Source organism: Mirounga leonina, unplaced genomic scaffold, assembly GCF_011800145.1.
Source record: "Mirounga leonina isolate KUSES-001 unplaced genomic scaffold, KU_Mleo_1.0 Mir_197, whole genome shotgun sequence".
NCBI lineage: Eukaryota > Metazoa > Chordata > Mammalia > Carnivora > Phocidae > Mirounga > Mirounga leonina.
The window spans coordinates 14,756,924-14,776,684 of NW_023270494.1; the positions used below are offsets into that span (position 1 = coordinate 14,756,924).

Below are 19,761 nucleotides of genomic sequence, written 5' to 3' on the forward strand. Positions count from 1 at the left end.
TTTTTCTCTAAACGCTGCTGTCTCTTGCTGGACAGATGAGATTGGGGGAGGAATCGACTCTTTCTTTCTTCCTCAATGGGAAATCTTAACCAGTATTTTTCAGTGTGTTCACACTGGACCAGGCTGTGCAGAACAGAGCTTCTCAACATTTCATCCCACGAGATCCTGAGAACATCCTAGATGTTTCCGCTTTCAAAATTCCCATTTGATTTTGAAGTTGCCACCACTACTAAATAGTTCCTGGTCTCATCCAGCATCACAGAAGAATTTACGGCAAGGAGAAAAACCCTGCGGACGTGAAGGAAGCTGACCTGTGTGATGGCGGCCTCCGCCCCTCTAACTGCACCAGGACAGGAGGTCGGCACTGCGCACAGCTCTCTCCACCCAGCGGCGGCCCAGGGCTCCCTGCAAGTCACCTTGTTCTCCCCCTTGCCAAGGCATTAGGCACCTTCCACCTGCACTCCCCACGTTCCGTGCAGCAGGAGTTGGCTTCCCCACATCCCCCTGGCACCTCCCTCAATCCCCTTTTCAGCTGGTGTTGTGCCTCCCTTCTTCGTGAGCATGCTCAGACCCCTAGCTTACAGTCTTGACCTTACTTTTTGCCTCTCCTGTAAACCACCAACCGACCTCTGTTTTTCTTTCACAGCCAAACTCCTTGAAAGAACTGATTACCTCCACTCCCCTGCTTCCCATTCCTTAGGGGCTGCAATCTGGCTTGCCTCACTGTGGAGGATTGCAGTGGCAAGACAAGGAGTGAGACAGAGTAGGAACAGAGGCAAAGGCACTTAACGAGATGCATTAGACCCAACGGAGTCAGAATGTGGCAGGGACAAGTCCTGCATTTGAGGCTTGGCTGCGTGGCTTAAGGGCACCACCCAAGGTATTATGGAAAAACGGTGCTTGAGCTCGGCTTCAAAGGTGGGCAGAATTTCTACAGGCAAAGATATAAGAAAGGGCATCGTCATGTAGGGAAATTCCATCTGCCTTGTCTGAAGATCTCCCCACAGGGGTCTTTCTTTTGGGTTAACTCATTACCTAGTTGTTGTTTTTGTTTGCTGCTTGTCTTTGTTTTTTAGCATGAGCTAATTTAACAGACTAATTGGCTTGAAAAAAATTAAAATTCAAGGTATGTATATTATGATGGGGAAAACAAAAAGCAAACATGACCGCTGGTTTCAAACAGTTGAAAACCTGTCATACGAAAGATGTTATCTATGTATCTGTGTTGCTCAAGAGAGCAGTACCAGAGTCACTGGGTAAAGCGAGGGAAGGCAGATTTTCAATTCAATATAAGGAAGAAGTTCAAAGAAACAGCACGGATCGGGCTACCTTGCACTTCCCCATCACTGAAGATGGTGCCGTGGGGGCTGAATGACCCGCATGTTGCCGTCTCTCACTAAATACTCACAGGTTCCTTCATGTTGGTAGGGGAGGAGGGCAAAGCCCCCTTGCTCCTGCTGGTTGGGGGTTGAATCTCTAAGGCTTCTCTTTTGACCCTGTTTCTACTGCAAGGACTTCTCCTCGCGCCTGATACTTAAACCCTGACTCTCCCCTCTTCCTGTTTCCTTCTACTTCCAGAAGGCCTCACACTGTACCAGCAAAGCAAGTACTTAGACATTTGTGGATGAAAACGACAAGTTGTGTCTCTTACTCTTTCCAACCTGGCTGGTACCGTGTCAGGTCTCCTCTCACCCCCTCCTATTTCTCTGATCACTCCTTTCCTGTGTCCTTTGCAGGTTCATCCTCCCCTAATTGGCCACTAAGTGTCTGGGACCTGAGGCTCAGCCCTCGGCCTCTTCTTACTCTGCAGTCTCTGCCTAGGACCTCTCATCTGGACCCATGGCTTCAACTGGACAATTTCTAGTATTTTTTTCTAGTCCTGATTTTCTCCCCTTTGAGCTGGAGTCCTGTATATCTACCTGTCCATTTGATAGCTCCTCTTAGCTGTCTCAAAGGCACCTCCCATTCAACCTGTGTACAACATCAGGTCTGCCTCTTCTCAGCACAGGAAACCAGGCTCTCGTCTCTCATTCCTGTCTTAGTGGCAGGCGGTGCCATTCATCCAGATCCATAAACCAGTAACTTATCTCCTGCTCTTTCAACACTTACGAAGTCAATCCAATACCACAGTAGTTCTTAAACCTCTTAGAACTCTTTTATACTTTAAAAATCAAGAACACTGAAGAGCTTTTATTAAGTGGGTTATATCAATTGATATTCACTGTATTAGAAATTAAAGCTCAAACGTTTGGAGAACACAATGATACACAAGCACACACTCCACAGCCATCAGAGCAATGACTTCACCTCAGGCAGGTAACCTCTGGAAAGCTCCATTCATCCTCATGAGAGAATGGAGTAAAAAGGCAAATCACAGACCTCCTGAAAGGATCTCAGGGACCCCCCCACCCCAAGTCCCCGGACCACACTCTGAAAACCAAACAACACCATGTTCTGTTGGCCTTTATCTTCTAAATGTCTCAAATCCACCTGTGCCTTCCTCCTCCACTACTGTCACTAGCCTAATCCAAACTTCTGTCTTCTTCTCCTGTACCAAACTACATTAGCCTAACATGGTTCCCCCCTTGGTCCGTTCTTGCTCCCCTGCAATCTGTTCTCCACACTGTAGCTACAGCAATCTTTTCAAAACACAAATCTGAGTATGTTGTACACCTATTCCTCTTCACTTTAAAAACCAGAAAGTGGACTTTCACTGCTTTCAACATTAAGAATCAAGATCTTCATCATGACCACAAGGCTCTGCCTCCTTCCCCGGCCTCAGCCCGTTCCTCTGCCCTGCTATTCTCGGCTCTCCAGCCTCAGGGCTTCTTTCTGTCTCAATCACACCATACTCCCTCAGCCATCCGGCCCCCAGCCCCCACACGTGCAGCTCTCCCTGCCTGGCACTCTCTTCCTTGCTTCCCCTTTGCATCATTCACGTGCCGGGTCACAGGCTAAGGCTTTTCTGGCCCCAAAACCAGGATGCATCCCTCTGTTACACATGCTCACAGCACCATACACCTTTCAGTCACAGCCTATAAATTACACATTAATCTCATCGTGACAAGTGTTTGTCTTTGCACGCAGCTGTAAGAGCCACAGGGGCGGGAGCCAGGTCTTTTTTTGCTTCCCCTGTTGCTGGCACACAGCTGATACTTGGCCAATTAAATCTTAAGGGAATAAATGAATGAACAACAATGCAGTCTGACAGGGAGAGAAAAAAGATAGTAAGATTATGTGATGAGCATTGTAATAGAGATGGGCATGAGGGACCAACATTTTCAATGACTTCCCACTGCCTACCAAACAAGCCCAAGGGCAGTTCAGGCTTCTTAGAGGTGGCCCAGGCATCCTGTCTCATCTTTATTCTCCTCCAAATATATCAGCCAGTCTGAAGGACAAGTGAGATCTCCACAGAAAAACAGTCAAAAAGCCCTCTCCCCTCATCCTTACCTATGGAAAGATCCAGTTCACACAGCTCCTCCACAGAAGGCATGTGCCAAGCCGTTCCAGTTAGAAATAACCTCTGCCATTTCTCGCCTCTAGGGAAAGGCTGGCAGGCTCCACCCACTTCTTCCGTCATGTCCGTCACACTCTACACCACTCGGGGTTCTCTGAACCCCCCACCTTCTTTTGTGAGGCTGTCTGGCAGATGCCCTCTCCTGTGCCTGGAATCTCTCTCTGCTCAGTAAATCTTTCCTTCGTGTGGCAGCTCTGATGTTTCCTCTTCTGTGGAAGGGCTTCTCCAAAGTCCTGGGACGAGTTGGTGATTGCCTCCTCCCACCTCACCCTGCCCTCCACTGTAGCCCCTATTATACACGCCTCCATTGTAGCCCTCATCCCAGCTCAATGGTTGGTACATACTGCTTGCTGAACGACGGAACCCAGGATCTACGTGTGCTAGGAGGCTGTGTTGGCCATTCTCTAGATACACAGGAACTACTTCATAGAAATCCTATTCCTCAGCATTCTCAGACAAGGAAATTCCATATATGGCTCCTCACAACAATGGCCCAGCATTTGGCCACTGCCCCTACACACAAATCACAGGCTCTAGGTTAGGAGCAGGCCCAATCACTGCCCCATGTCGATCCTCACTGCTTCTTGTGCAAATGAACAATGCTGCCCTCCTCCCAGTATCTCTGAGGGCTCTGGGACAGAGGCGAAGCTGGCAGAGTCTGCTAGGCTTCAGGGCACCTGGATTCCAGGGCCAGAGATGTTCGGATAGGGCCTCCTCGCCGGGGTGTTGGCTCTCTCTCCTCTATCAGCTTATTGAAAACATAGCCACCAATTATGCACAATGTTAGAGAAATATGAAACTCCTATACAGACCTTCAGCTGGGCTACACTTACTACCAGTGTTTGCTCAAGTTCCAAAAATTACTCAGTAAGGCAAAGTCAGTGCCTGAGTAACACATTCTTCCTGCTACCCTCTCAGGAGGCTTATCACTCAGACAGGCTCTGTGGCAGCACTGACGTTCAGAACTCCCCAAGCTCAGCTCAAGATCTTCAGAGAGCAGTTCAGTTTGATGCAACTCTACCTGTGTGTATAGAACTTGTCTTCCTAGCAGCAGCAGGGGTCTCAGCAACATTAGGGTAGTAGGTTCAACACAAATGTTTGATAAGGCCAGGTTTCCCTCTTGATACAAATTCCACAATTCAGGACATGGGCTTTCTCCTCAGACTCTGGGAAATGGGATCCAGAGCAATGCTGGGTTATCTGGTATAATGCACAGACCTGACTTCGATTTCTTTCCTGGGGAGGCCTGGGGCAGCTACATAGTTTTCTTCCTACTTAGCCAATCAATATATCCTATGTCAACAGTCTCCTGTCCTTCCCAGACAACTTAGTCCTCAGTTCTTTGGTGAAACAATGGTCAAAAATGAGAGTGGACTATTTGTTGCTGGAGTTCTTCAAGCAGATGTTTGAGGAGATCACTTTTTCAGACATGTTTAAAAAGGAACTTGGTCATGCCATCACATTGTTACATTGTAAGCTCCCTGAGAGTCAGGACACCATCCCAGGCATTTCTCTATCCCTTCCCCCCAAATAAAGGCATAGAGGATTATTTTGCACAGAGTAATAGCCTATAAATGTTTGACAATGGCTTTTAAATTAATAAATACTTAATTTTTAAAAAACATGGGCAGGTAAATTAGATGAGAGAGGAAAAAGGGGTGAAATACTCACTGACAGAGAGGTGCCTGCTTCTGGGCTCAGGGGGCTGGTAGATGGTATTGATATCTCCGGCAGACTGGGAAGCTTTGATCCGCACCTGCCTGGACACCCCGGAATGGGGAGAGGGACTGGTCTGTAAGATAAGAGGTAAAGACTGAGCTATCTTTAGGCAGGCAGGCCAAGAAAGGCCCACGTGCCCTTCCCTAAGACTCTTCATGCTCTTAGCTGCCTTCACGCTTTTTTTCTTTCTCTCTCTCTCTTTTTTTTTTAAAGATTTTATTTATTTATTTGACAGAGAGACAGCGAGAGAGGGAACACAAGTAGGGGGAGTGGGAGAGGGAGAAGCAGGCTTCCCGCGGAGCAGGGAGCCCGATGCGGGGCTCGATCCCAGGACCCCAGGATCACGACCTGAGCCGAAGGCAGACGCTTAACGACTGAGCCACCCAGGTGCCCCTCTCTCTCTCTCTTTTTTTTTAAAATATTTATTTATTTGAGAGAGAGAGAACACAAGCAGGGAGGAGGGGTAGAGGAAGAGGGAGAAGCAGACCCCCCAGCTGAGCAGGGAGCCCAACACGGGACTAGATCCCAGGTCCCTGGGATCATGACCTGAGCCGAAGGCAGAAGCTTAGCTGACTCAGCCATCCAGGCGCCCCTGGCCTTCACACTTTCAATACACGAGGTACCCAGCGTTCCCCCAAAGCTCACTCCTCCATCTGTCTTGGCAAACCACTATTTCCTCATGGTAGTTTTACAGCTTCATTGATATTGGAGCACTGAGACCCCCTGTCCCAGTTTAAGAGGTGATGACTCGGGCATGGAGGAATAGCAGGTTTTCCTATAATAATATGTCAAACAGAAAAGTAAGTTGTAAATACCCTCTCATAAAATTCTCCAGAGAGGGGCGCCTGGGTGGCTCAGTCGTTAAGTGTCTGCCTTCAGCTCAGGTCATGATCCCAGTGTCCTGGGATCGAGCCCCGCATCGGGCTCCCTGCTCAGCGGGAAGCCTGCTTCTCCCTCTCCCGCTCCCCCTGCTTGTGTTCCCTCTCTTGCTGTGTCTCTCTCTGTCAAATAAATAAATAAAATCTTAAAAATAAAATAAAATAAAATTCTCCAGAGAGCTTGGGAAAAATAGGAAATTATTTCAGCAGTGAGATCACCTGCTGAGCAGGGGGTCAGAATAGAGAATGACAGCAACCTCCCTGCCCAAGAGAATTCTGGTTGATAAACATATTTCTAAAAGTAGCTCGATGTGCTGCTTCTACCCCAACTACAATCACTCCCCCCAAATTAAGACAAAATCTCAGTTCCTTACTATCATCAGGGTTTACATGTGAAATTACCTCAGGGTTGTGTTCATTTGGGAAAGGCTATCATTAGGTACCATTCTGCCAGAGATCAAGGACCTCAGAACGGGGTTAGCAACCTTACCACATGCACCCTCACTTTTGCACTGTTCCAGACAAACCACCAAGTGAGCCCCAGAAAAAAATCAAAGCAACAAAGGGGTCCCTTGCACTGAGAAAGCTGAAAACCAAAGGTGGGCAGTGAGCAAGTGATGTCGGGATATGATTATAAGCACGTGGAACACTACAGAGAGGGAATGGGAGGTCAGGAGTGCTAAATAACTTGGGGCAAAGTTTCGACTTGCTTCTCTAGCTCTTCTACCTCACATAAGAAAAAAAAGTCCAACCTAAACAAACTATATCCTGTCCTCCAGGAAAAAAGCTTCCCGCTCTCAGGAGTGAATTCAGCTGCCAAGCAGCCTCCTCTGGTATCTCCACGCCAGACTTTATCGCATGCAGGCTGTCTTTACAAACTGTCTTGCTCTAACGGGAAGTCAGAACCAAGGGGAAGTGGAATGTTCTTGCTGAAGCCTCCGATGTGCAATAGCTCTCTGCTGAGAGTCAGAAAGGAAAAAACAGTCAAAGCCACATACTGGGGACGCAGGCCAGTGAAGGGCAAGGAAAGGCCACAGCCCTGCAATTGGAAAGAGAAGAGCCACATGATGAGCCCCTGAGGACACCTGCTTGCACACAGGGCCTTACACATAGTGAGAATTCCACAAATCTAGGCAACATGAATTTGAAATGTACCAAAGAACATACGCTCTAAACTCAATTTTAAACTCTAAATGCTGAGACAGGAAAGTAGGTTCCACAGCCAGCATGAGCATCACTTTGTAGAAGAAAAGGCTGAAGTTATGGCAACAGGTTGGAAAACAGAGGAAGGGAATCAGTGGAGGTTTCAAAGCAGGGCTTCTTACACCTTAATGTGCACAAACCACCTGGGGCCTTGGTTAAAGCACAGATTCTGACTCAGTAGGTCTGGGATGGGGTCGAGAATCTGCATTTCTTTTTTTTTTTTTTTTTAAGATTTTATTTATTTATTTGACAGAGAGCAGGAGAGAGAGGGAAAGCACAAGCAAGGGGAGCAGCAGAGGGAGAGGGAGAAGCAGACTCCCCACTGAGCAGGGAGCCCAATACGGGGCTCAATCCCAGGACCCCAGGATCATGGCTTGAGCCGAAGGCAGACACTTAACTGACTGAGCCACCCAGGTGCCCCTAAGATTTTATTTTTAAGGCCATCTCTACACCCAATGTGGGGCTTGAACATACAACCCCAAGACCAGGAGTCACACGCTCTACCGACTGAGCAAGCCATCCAGGTGCCCTGAGAATCTGCATTTCTAACAAGCTTCCAGGTGTGCTGATGCTGCTGGTCCATGGACCACACTTTGAGCAGCAAGGTCTTAGGAGGAGAGTCATACTTCAATTTAAGGTCACGGCTCTCAACCCTGGCCACCCATGAGAGCTGCCGATGGGGCTTCAGACATCTCACACCACCTACAACAGAATCTCTGGGGATGGGGCCCAAGAACTGGTATTTTTTAAATCTCCCCAAGTGTTTGTAATATTCAGTCAAGTCTGAAAACCCTGATTTAATGGGATAAAAGAGAATGGCATGGTAAACAAAAATGAGGTTCATGCAAGGATTCAGGGAACTTTGAACACAACTTACAAGTGGGAGAGGAAGGAGGAAGGTGGAGCTAAGAAAAACAAAAGGGGACTATAGTGGAGTGAAAGGAGAGCCCAAAAGTATAAAGCATGGCCAGCAGAATGTTCTAAAGATAGCAAACAGAAGGTGGCATTTGACTACTCAATGTAAACCTCACCAAAGGACTCTGTAGGTAGCAGTGTGTGTGGCTGACAAAAACAACATGAAAAGTTACCAGGGAACCATGTCCATAAAGATTGCAGTGACTGGAAGCTAGGAGATCAGCAGAAAAAGTGGTCACAAGAGTGGACTCAGATTATCTTTATAAAAGATTTGGTGGTACGAGACAAAATGAACAAGTGGATTCAACTCTGCAGGGAGTAAAGGGGTGTGTGTGTGTGTGTGTGTGTGTGTGTGTGTGTGCGTGTGCGTGCGCGCCTCAGTTTGGTTCATGGGAACGCAAGGTGAGAAACGGCCCCGTGGATCTCACCAGTCTTTTGCTTCAAGGATGGCACCAAGAGACTTTGCACAGAAGACTATAATAGTTACGACAGTTGTTTTCTTCTTCTAAGATAACCCCCAGTATCTAAAGGGTTCATCCAAATTGAGATAAGGTGACTAAATGTTTTCATTATCCACACTCTCCAGTGCTTCCTAGACTTTGATTGTATATATACAGCTTAGGGTGCCTTTCCGGACTAAAGAGTCCCAGGCTTTTTTGGCTACTCACATATAAAAGTGACCCTAACCCCTTGAAAATGTCATCTTCCCTTGGATTTTTTCTAGCTCAGTTACCCTCTGAGCTGTGGGAAAGAGAATGACACAACATCTCACAACTTCTCCCCATGGGCAACGTTATACTTTCTGTTCTGCTTCTGATAAACTGTGGAGGAACCTGTGGGAGGTCTTCCAAGGACTACAATAATTCTAAGACCCCTTTCCAGGAAGGTAACTAATAGGTACTGAACTACAAGTCAGAACGTCTGGACTTCAGACCAGCTCTGTCACCACTGACTGCTTCACCATGGGCAAGTGACCCTAAGTCTTGGTTTCCCCAGGTGTAGACTGGTGAGAACAGATGCCTACCCTGGACCTCTCAAAGTTGCAAGAATCAAATGAGAGACAAAAGGTGTAAGGTGTTATGTTTAAACAGGGGCCAGACTGAAGCTATTGTACTCAACAACTTTGGTCCTATCTTCCTGCACTTGCCCCATTATTTTAGTAAGACTGAAAAGAATTAATTACTCTTTAGAATATCCTTGATATTTTGAACTTAAATAGTAGACAAGATAGCATCAAACTCATTGGTGGAATATTTGGGAAGGGCAACATTTGGATGAGAAGATTAGAAGTTTACTTTTGTTAGGGAGAATCTGAGCTAACAGAACAAAATGCCATATTCAGTTTAAGGTGGCTGGGTATTTAGTTTTTATCATATTCAGATATAAGTGACAAAAGAATGAAGGCTTGAGATGATTTTAACATAGTGGAAAATCTGGGTCTAGGAAGTTATAAGAAGGTCAAGAGCGGAAAGATAAACTAACAGTTAAATGCACACATACTTAGAGAAGTCTGTAATAGGAATAAACTAAGAGTTGATGGTCCAAGGCACATGCCTAAGGCAGCAAAACTACTGAAGGAGATGATGAAGTCTCTTAAAATGGCAGGCGAAAGCAAGACTAGAGAGAGGCTCTTCAGACTAAAGGGAGGCTCTGTGATAACCAAACTCCAAGAGTTCTCAGGTAAGAACAATATTGAAGCCTAAGACATGGCCGTGGCCAGGTGAGGTAGGAGGGGTATGACATATACCCTGGTGAGGGGTAAAGACAGAGGAAAGATTAGAATCTGTCATAGAAGGATCAGTAGAAAAGGAATTCAAAGAGAAGAAAGAGACCACACATTTAAAAACAGGAATAAGAAGGGAAGTGAAGGTATAACAAAAGGTGGATGAGGCAATAGATTGCTAAAAATGGAAGAAACTCAGTAGAGAAACTCAGTGGCTGCCAGTGATCAGCTGGAGATGAAGCAGGTGCTGTGGTATCCGGGAGCAGCGCACTCAAGTACAGAACTCTGTGTGGCTGGGACCCAGCAACAACCAGTGGCCTAACAATCCTCAAGAAGGTAATACAGATAAGGAAAATAACTCTTTACAGAGCTTTATGGCAATTTGGCAGAGTGACTTTCTATCAACTCTAGCAATAAGAACTGTAATCTTGTATTTTGTATGTCCCTCATTTTTCCATTTCATTTTTCAGTTTTTGTGTTTTAAAAAGAATTGGTCCATAGCAGACCGGAAATTAAAAGAATAAAACTAGTATTTCATCACAGAGGGTTAGAGAAGCACTGTTCTGAAGGTGGGATTCTTGAGCACACAGCAAGTCTGGATCATGATACTTTTGTTTACTAAGAAGCCTGAAGTGGGGCGCCTGGGTGGCTCAGTTGGTTAAGTGTCTGCCCTCGGCTGAGGTCACAATCCCAGGGTCCTGGGATTGAGCCCCACGTTGGGCCCCCTGCTCAGTGGGGAATCTGCTTCTCCCTTGGCGCCCCCCCATGCTCTCCCCCCCAAATAAATAAAATCTTTTTATATAAAAAAAGAAGCCTGAAGTGTAGCTGAGGAAATTCCCAAGGAAAGGTTTCATCATCACCATTACCACTGCTAGTCTTAAATGTAAATCTTTATAAATGCAAAAAGTTGGAGCAGCTTAAGTGACCTGACAGTAACAAAAATGGCTATTTAATTAAATTATGGTATATCTACTCTAGGAAATTATGCATCTTTATAAATTATAATTACAAAGATTGCACACTAACATAGGAAAATGTGCATGACAATGTTAAGTGAAAAAATAAATAAGAAAATTCTATGACTGGGGCGCCTGGGTGGCTCAGATGGTTAAGCGTCTGCCTTCGGCTCAGGTCATGATCCTGGAGTCCCGGGATCGAGTCCCGCATCGGGCTCCCTGCTCGGCGGGGAGTCTGCTTCTCCTCCCTCTGACCCTCCTCCCTCTCCTGCTCTGTCTCTCATTCTCTCTCTCTGAAATAAATAAATAAAATCTTTAAAAAAAAAAGAAAGAAAGAAAAAGAAAATTCTATGACTACCATGACAACATTTAAAGTATGTATACATATGGCCAAAAACTGCAGGGGCACAGGTAAATATCAATCAATCAATGTGTTACAGTGATATGATTACATAGGATAATTCTTTTTTAAAGATTTATTTATTTAATTGAGAGAGAGAGAGTGATGGGGAGGGGCAGAGGGAGAGGGAGAGAGAGTCCCAAGGAGACTCCCTAATGAGCGCAGAGCCCGAAGCAGGGCTCGATCTCACAACCCTGAGATCACGCCTGAGCCAAAACCAAGAGTCGGATGCTTAACCAACTGAGCCACCCAGATGCCCCAATAATTCTCTTTTTAAAACTTTATAAAAAGTTATACTGGGCACCTGGGTGGCTCAGATGGTTAAGCATCTGCCTTCGGCTCAGGTCATGATCCCGGGGTCCTGGGATTGAGTCCTGTGTTGGGCTCCCTGCTCAGCGGGGAGCCTGCTTCTCCCTCTGCCTCTCTCTCTCTGTCTCTCATGAATAAATAAAATCTTTAAAAAAAAAAAGTTATACTGACATTACAGTAATTTTTAAAAATATAAGTCCTTAGAGAGGCATCAATATGGCATTTATTTTATGCAACATCTAATGCACTGTCATGGGCATCAGAGGTCAGATGGTCATCTTTCAAACAGCTTAGATGTTGCAGCAGTATCTGCAGCCATGTGCACCCCTTAAAGGATGGGTTAAGTGGAGGGTGCCTGGGTGGCTCAGTTGGTTAAGCAACTGCCTTCGGCTCAGGTCATGATTCTGGAGTCCCGGGATCGAGTCCCACATCGGGCTCCCTGCTCAGCGGGGAGTCTACTTCTCCCTCTGACCCTCCCCCTCTCATGCTCTCTGTCTCCCATTCTCTCTCTCAGATAAATAAATAAAATCTTTTTTTTTTTTTTTTAAAGGGAGAATTTATTTATTTGCGACAGAGAGAATGAGAGAGAGAGAGAGCACATGAGAGGGGGAAGGGTCAGAGGGAGAAGCAGGCTCCCCGCCGAGCAGGGAGCCCGATGCGGGACTCGATCCCGGGACTCCAGGATCATGACCTGAGCCGAAGGCAGTCGCTTAACCAACTGAGCCACCCAGGCGCCATAAATAAAATCTTAAAAAAAAAAAAAAAAAAAAGGATGGGTAAGTGGATGTAAAGAACCACTTGTCTATACCTTCTCATCAAGGGAATGGAGGGATCACAATCAAGGGTGCTAGCTCCCAGTCAAGCAATTACGTCATTACACCAAACCCCAATTCTAGCTGCTTCTGTATAGAAGGGGTTTGCTGAATATGATCCCTGCTTGACTTTTGCCTAATAATCAAGAAGCATTCACTGTGTTTTCTTAAGAGATGGGTGGGGAAGGGTCCCAAAACAATGAGTCACAGCTCCTGCTCTTGAGGAGCTTAATAATCTTTTGGGGTAAAACTTACAAATACGCAACAACTAGAGGGCAATTACTAAGCAATCTATAAACTAATAGTGTGCACATTATAACCAATGACTAAAGGAACAGGGAATAATCAAGGTGGCCTCAGTCAAAAACACTGAAGACACTGTAGCAGGTAAGTCAAGCTAGATCCTAAAAACAGGGTGCTAGCCATTGTAAAGAGCAATAAGGAAGAACTGCAAAATGGGGGGAGTATGCTGAAGAATGTGGAAAGATGAGACTGAGGAGTTGGAAAGAAGGGTAGTTGGTGATAAACCCTGGATGCTAGGCTGCATTTAAATCCTCTACAATAGGCAATAAAGAAGGACTATAAGGAGCAGATGAGTAACTTGAAGAGAGAAATAAAATAATAAGGTATATATTTTATTTCAGAATACTTCCCAAAACATATCCAGAAAAAAGTCACATCTGGACAGAGAAGACCAATCCTCAATCATAACGACACTTCTGTAATATTAGAAAATGTCTTCTTTATTCTAAGGCCTCCTAACTGCATTCTCCTGTGCCTCCCTCTAATCAGGACAGCCCGATCCCAATATGTCTCTTTAAAAATAAATGGTCAGGGGGTGCCTGGGTCGCTCAGTTGGTTAAGCATCTGCCTTCGGCTCAGGTCATGATCCCAGGATTCTGGGGTAGAGCCCCGCATCTGGCTCCCTGCTCAGCCAGAGTCTGCTTCTCCGTCTCCATTTGCTCCTCCCCCATGCTCATGCTCTCTCTTTTCTGTCTCAAATAATAATAATAATAATAATAATAATAATAAAATCTTTAAATAAATAAAAAAATAAATGGCCAACGTGAGCACCATTCCATCTAAACTCTCTCCTAGTATGGTGTGTTCACTGTCCTCATGCAGCAATGTCAGCTGTCCACAGCTGGCTGTTTTCAAGCACAAGGAAAAGAAAGAGTGCCGAGAAACCTTAAAGAACATGCATCTCAAGAAAACTGGTGCAGGAATTGGTGATTACAAGACAGACCCAGGGGGCGCCTGAGTGGCTCAGTTGGTTAAGCGTCTGCCTTCAGCTCAGGTCATGATCTTGGGGTCCTGGGATTGAGCCCACATCGGGCTCTCTGCTCAGTGGGGAGTCTCCTTCTCCCTCTCTCTCTGCCTGTGCCCCTCACTTGTGCTCACTCTCTCTCAAATAAATAAAATCTTAAAAAAAAAAAAAAGAAGAAGAAGACAGACCCAGATTGCAATCATTCTTGTGAAACGTAGGCCTTCAGAGACCTTTTAGGAGAAGTAGCTACATAAGGGTTAATTCCTCACTTCTGGCGGGCCCTGTCTATTGCCTGCCATTTGGTAAGGCAGCAGCTGGTAAATTACAAGAGGCCCTCCATTCCATGGCCTCTTTTCCATTGAAAAGAAGGAAAAGTTTGTTTCCTACATGTGTCACAAGACACAGGCATGGTTGCTGAGGAGTTGTAAGAGGTTTACATGATAGTCTCAAATTCTTGGCAGCCTTTGCTAATCAGCATCTCCACCCTCATCGAATCTCTCTCGTTGGGGTCCAAATCAAATTGAAATAACATAAATATAGAGAAAAAGGACTTTCTCTTTTATCATATAGGTTTTCCTTCATCCCATGCCACAAGCCAAGTAACCTTTAGTTGCAACTTTAACATGGATGATTTGACTTCGCAGTGAAATCACATGCAAAGTGCTTCCTGGCCATTGACACAGTGGGCTGGGCTGCACTTACGTGCTTGCTTCATTTTTTTTAGAAAGAGAGAAGGGGGGGCAGAGGGAGAGAGGGAATCCCAAGAAGACTCCCTGCTGAGCATAGAGCCCGTCGCCCCAGAGCCCCGAGATCATGACCTGAACTGAAATCAAGAGTTGGACACCCAACCGACTGAGCCACCCAGGCGCCCCCCTTATGTGCTTGCTTTAATAGCAGCTGAGGAGCACAAAATTCTGTCAAGGAAGCCAGGTAAACTTCTGAAGGACAGCAAGTTTTGTCTTCAGCTACCAGGCCATTATAGGCACTACTTACATGGTTTCTGTCCTGGGACAGCAGCAATATCCTAAGGCTTTTCATGCTTGAGCTTCTGTCTAATATGTCAATTGCTTTATCAAGATCATCTTGGTTCTTCAGCAGGATGGAGAGCTGTGACACAGGACACGGAAAAAGAGAATCATATAAAAGAAAATTGTTAGTTTCTAAAAAATAAGCAAAATGTACAACAAAAAAATAATATTGATAGAAAACAATTTCATTGGATACTATGGGGTCTTAAAATTAATTGAAACCATATATTTTCTTTTTATTTTCCTTAAGTGTGCAATTCAATAATCTTTAATAAATTTACAGAGTTGTACAACCATCACCATAATTCAATTTTAAAACATTTCCATTTTTCCAAAAAGATCTTGTGCCCATTTGTAGTCATTCTCTCTTCCCACCTGTAGCACCAGGCAACCACGAATGTACTTTCTGTCTCTATAGATTTTTCTCTTTTGGGGCACCTGGGTGGCTCGGTAGGTTAAGTGTCTGCCTTCGGCTCAAGTCATGATCTCAGGGTTCTGGGATCGAGCCCTACATCGGACTCCCTGGTCAATGGGGAGTTTGCTTCTCCCTCTCCCTCCCTCCACTGCTCATGCTCTCTGCCTCTGTCTCTGTCTCAAATAAATAAAATATTTATTTATTTTTTAAATTATTTTTTAAAAGAATTTATTTCTTCAAAATAAAAGAAACTTTTAACTTTAACTTAACAAACTACAATTAAACTTAAACAAACTACAATTTTGTAAATGCATGGTATGAGTCTAGGTATCCAGAATATACAAAGAACTCTTACAACTCAACAGTAAGAGGACAAATAAGCCAATTCTTTTAACGGGCATTATCCAAAGAAGATAGACAAATGACTAATAAGCCCTGAAAAGATGCTCCATGTCATAGGCATTAGGGAAATGCAAATCAAAACCACAACAAGATACCACTTCACACCTACTAGGATGGCTATAATTTAGAAAATAAACAAAAACCCAGAAAATAACAAGTGTTGGTGACGACGTAGAGAAATTATAACTTTCCTATGTCGCTGGTAGGAATGTAAAATATACATAGAGTAGGGGAGCCTGGGTGGCTCAGTCGGTTGGGCCTTCGGCTTGGGTCATGGTCTCAGGGTCCTGGGACTGGGCCCCGCATTGGGCTCCCTGCTTGTCCCTTTCCCTCTGCCTGCCTGCCTTCCCGCCTACTTGTGATCTCTCTCTCTGTCAAATAAATAAATAAAAAATCTTTAAAATATATATATATATAAAGTTACCGTAAGACAACAGTTCCACTCCTAGTTATGGATTTTAGAGAACTGAAAACATATGTGCATATGAAAATATGTAAACAAACGTTTATAGCAGCATTATTCATAATAGCCAAAAGGCGAAAACAATTCAAGTATCCACCAACAGATAAATGGATGCACAAAATGTGGTTTATCCAAATAATGGAATATTATTATCTTGAAAACATTATGCTAAGCGAAAGAGGCCAAACACAAAAGGCCACATACTGTATGATTCCACGTATATGAAATGTTCAGAATAGGCAAATCCAGAGAGACAGAAAGTAGATTTGTGTCTGCCTGCCAGGGGCTGAGAAGAGAAGGGGATAGGAAGTGACTGCTAATGGGTACAAGCCTTTTCTTTGGGGTATCTGGAATTAGATAGTAGTGTTGGTCATACGAGTCTGTAAATATACTGAAAACCTCTGAACTGTACCGTTTAAAAGGGTAAATTTTATGGTAGGTGAATTATACCTCAATAAAGCTATTATTACAAAAAGATAAACATAAAATAAAATCTCAACAGATTTCTCATTTGTGGCTCTCAAACCCTGACAGGGCAAAGTTTAGAGGGCAAAGAAATGAAAAAGAGGTTGAGGGATTTTAAATTAATAAAATGGAAATAGTCAACTCTTGGTCACAGACATTAGCAGAGTATGGAAAGACATCCGTGATCTAAAATAATTAGTGACAATTATTTATGTTTGGCCTTAGAATTAATATCTGCATAAATGAATGACTAACATTCTGGGCAGTCACTTTATTGGCAAAAGAGTTTGAAGATGGCTTTTGGGACATGTGGAATTCTTAATGGAAACAGAAACGAGTACTAAGTCATTCAGAAAAGTCTTTACTGAGGAACACCTTCTTTAATGGTGATTAGCTGGCTTTCTCTGGCCTCGCTTTCTTATTCAGTGCCTGAAGCTTGAGCTGCAATTTTTAAAAGTTCTATGCATTTGACATTTATATCTTTTGGGTTCTCATACTCTGTTGTGTTTTGTTTTGTTTTGTTTTTTGAGAGAGGGAGAGAGAGAGAGAGTGCCAGTGGGGGAATGGGGAGAGAGAGGGAGAGCAAGAATCTTAAGCAGGCTCCACACCCAGCGTGGAGACTGACACAGGGCTTGATCTCACAACCCTGAGATCATGACCTGAGTCGAACCCTTAACCCACTGAGCCACCCAGCACCCCTCATATCCTATATTTCAAATGTTTTAGTTTACATACTTTGAAATACTTATATCTGCATTACTTATTAACTGTAGAGTTAGTGGTTTATTTTCCAAAATTGCAGTACTTCTAAAATTTGTCCAAAACACAAAAGACCAGATGGTCTTATTTTTGTTAGCTATTTAGCAATATATCCAATTGTAGCTGTACATTTTGTGTAATGGGGACCAGGGAGTTTTTAGTCAACAAATCTCAGCTTCTACAGATTTCAGCCCCAAACCATGGAAGAAGTGCTTTTTAATCCCCATTGAGCTGACAGGTTTTGTTGTTTTGTTTTGTCAAATATGGTTGACACATAATGTTACATTAGTTTCAGGCATAGAACACAGTGATTCAACAATCTATACATTATGCTGGGCTGACCACAAGTGTAGCCACCATCTGTTGCCACAGTACCATTGACTATATTCCCTATGCTGTACCTTTAATTCCCATGATTTATTCATTCCATAACTAGAAGCTTCCCTTCGCCCATTTTACCCATTCCCCACCCCCACCCCTCTGCTAACCATCAGTTTGTTCTCTGTATTTATGGGTCTGTTTCTGCTTTTTGTTTATTTATTCTTTTGTTTGTTTTAAATTCTACATATAACTGAAATCATATGGTATTTGTCTTTCTCTGTCTGACTTATTTCACTTAGCATAATACCCTCTAGGTCTATCTATGTTGTTGCAAATAGCAAATCTTTTTTATGGCTGAGTAATATTTCCACTGTATACACCACATCTTCTTTATCCATTCATCTATTGATGGACACTTGGGTTGTTTATGGAGGAGATTCTTAACTCTTCAACCAATAAAACAAAACTACACAGTAAGGACCAGTTTCTCAAAGAGCCAGGATGTTGCCTGTCTTGCCTTCTAACTCAATTTCCTCAAGATGCACTTTTTTATGTACCATCTCTTTCCTAGGCACCAATACACTGCCTCTCACATTAATGCAAGGCACCAGCCCAAGCAGACTGTATGTAGCCTCTTGTACCTTTCCTGGAGCTGGGAAAGCAGCCAAGTAACTGACAATCAAAAGAATTCCTTCCTGGGTGATATTCAAAGTATGAAAAAATAAGGACTAGAGGGAGACAGGAGAAGAATTAAAGAAATCACTTGTGTAGGTGCTAACTTTGGAAACGAGCTACAGTTGGTAGTTAAACTCTGAGAGAAGAATCCAGCATTTATAACTGTCAATAAAAGAACGACCCACCAGTTTTCCACACCTTTCCAGCCCCTCTTAAACCTCTGCTTCTTGTTAAGGCCGTGCTGGAAAGAAAAAGATAAGCTACAAAACGTAAGAGACAATATAAGCCCTGACCCTGGTACCATAGCTGATTCCACCATGGAGTATTAGAGCTACCAGCACTGAATGAGCAGTGGAATGGAAACAGCTATAATCTCCCATGTAGTAAAAACCACAAATCCCAGAATGATTTGAATTAAGAAAAGAGGCTCTAGAAAATGAAAGCCTGCGGATGATATTGGAGGAACAAACTAAAAATCCTCAGTGAAGCAGGAAGAAAAAGGTAGTCAGCTGTCACCCCTCCTTGTCCCCACACCATCCATCTAGTTTCTTACCTCATTATTCATGTAATGTAGGTCAAGAGGCTGCCCAAACACTGTTGTCACCTTGTGTTCCACATCTTCATATCTCACAGGCCGGCTGAACGCTATAATTCTGAAAAGGAATAGGAAGCATGGTTAACTGTATATTTTAAAAGTCAGATTTGGAAAGTCAGGACTTCTGAGTGTTATCTTCCTGTTCTTTTAAACACAGGATTCTCTTTTCTCCTTCGCATGGCTTGCCTTTCTGTTTCTTTTCTTCTCCTATCTACCTTATTTTTTTCACCCTTCTTCTGAGCATCACAAGCACTGCTCAATCCCAACCATTGTTCTATCACTTCAGCTTAGATCTGTCAATGACAGTTCAGTATCAAAGCAGGACACCTGGATTTAAAAACTAGGTTCCAAATACTCCTGTTAGGAAGAAAACCTGGAGACTGGAGCAGCGTTCCTGAAAACATGGTCTTAACTCCTAAATGACTCAACTCCAGGACTTGAAAGGTCTTTTCCATTGCTGATGCCAGAGGAATCTCAATGCTAATTATCCTCAGAATTGAGATTTCCTACCTCAGAGTCAAAGGAATTCCCCTTGAATTGGTTATATGCCTAAGTTTTCTTAACTAATGACACATGTGATCATATAAGTAGTGTTGACATTGACACTTTTCTAGAGAGACTCATTAGGTCAGTTCAAAGAACAAATTCTATAGAGAGTAGAGTAAGAACCTGTACAAAGAGGAGTTAAAATGATTTGTCAATTAAACATCACAGCAAAATTTAAAAGTGGGGATAGATGAAATATATAAAATGAATGAAACACAGAAGAATGAAATATATAAAAAATTGGCAAAATGTTGATAATGTTGAAGCTGCATTACAAGTTCAGAAGGGTTCAGTATGATATTCTACTTTTGTATTTGAAATTTTCATAATAAAAAGTTTTAATGAGGAGCGCCTGGGTGGCTCAGTCGTTAAGCTCTGCGTTCGGCTCAG

The 19,761-nt window shown here is 43.8% G+C and overlaps 1 protein-coding gene across 3 annotated transcripts in view; it reads right to left on the reverse strand.

Annotated features, from left to right (window-relative positions):
• Nucleotides 1-19,761, reverse strand: part of MAP3K3 (mitogen-activated protein kinase kinase kinase 3) — a 64,568-nt gene that overhangs the window by 14,807 nt on the left and 30,000 nt on the right. For all 3 annotated transcript variants that reach the window (XM_035026309.1, XM_035026310.1, XM_035026311.1), the window contains 3 exons: nucleotides 18,784-18,883; nucleotides 14,696-14,809; nucleotides 5,192-5,312 (listed from right to left, as the gene is read on the reverse strand). In XM_035026309.1, coding sequence (XP_034882200.1) covers nucleotides 5,192-5,312; nucleotides 14,696-14,809; nucleotides 18,784-18,883 — 335 coding nt within the window. The remainder of the gene's footprint in view (nucleotides 1-5,191; nucleotides 5,313-14,695; nucleotides 14,810-18,783; nucleotides 18,884-19,761) is intronic.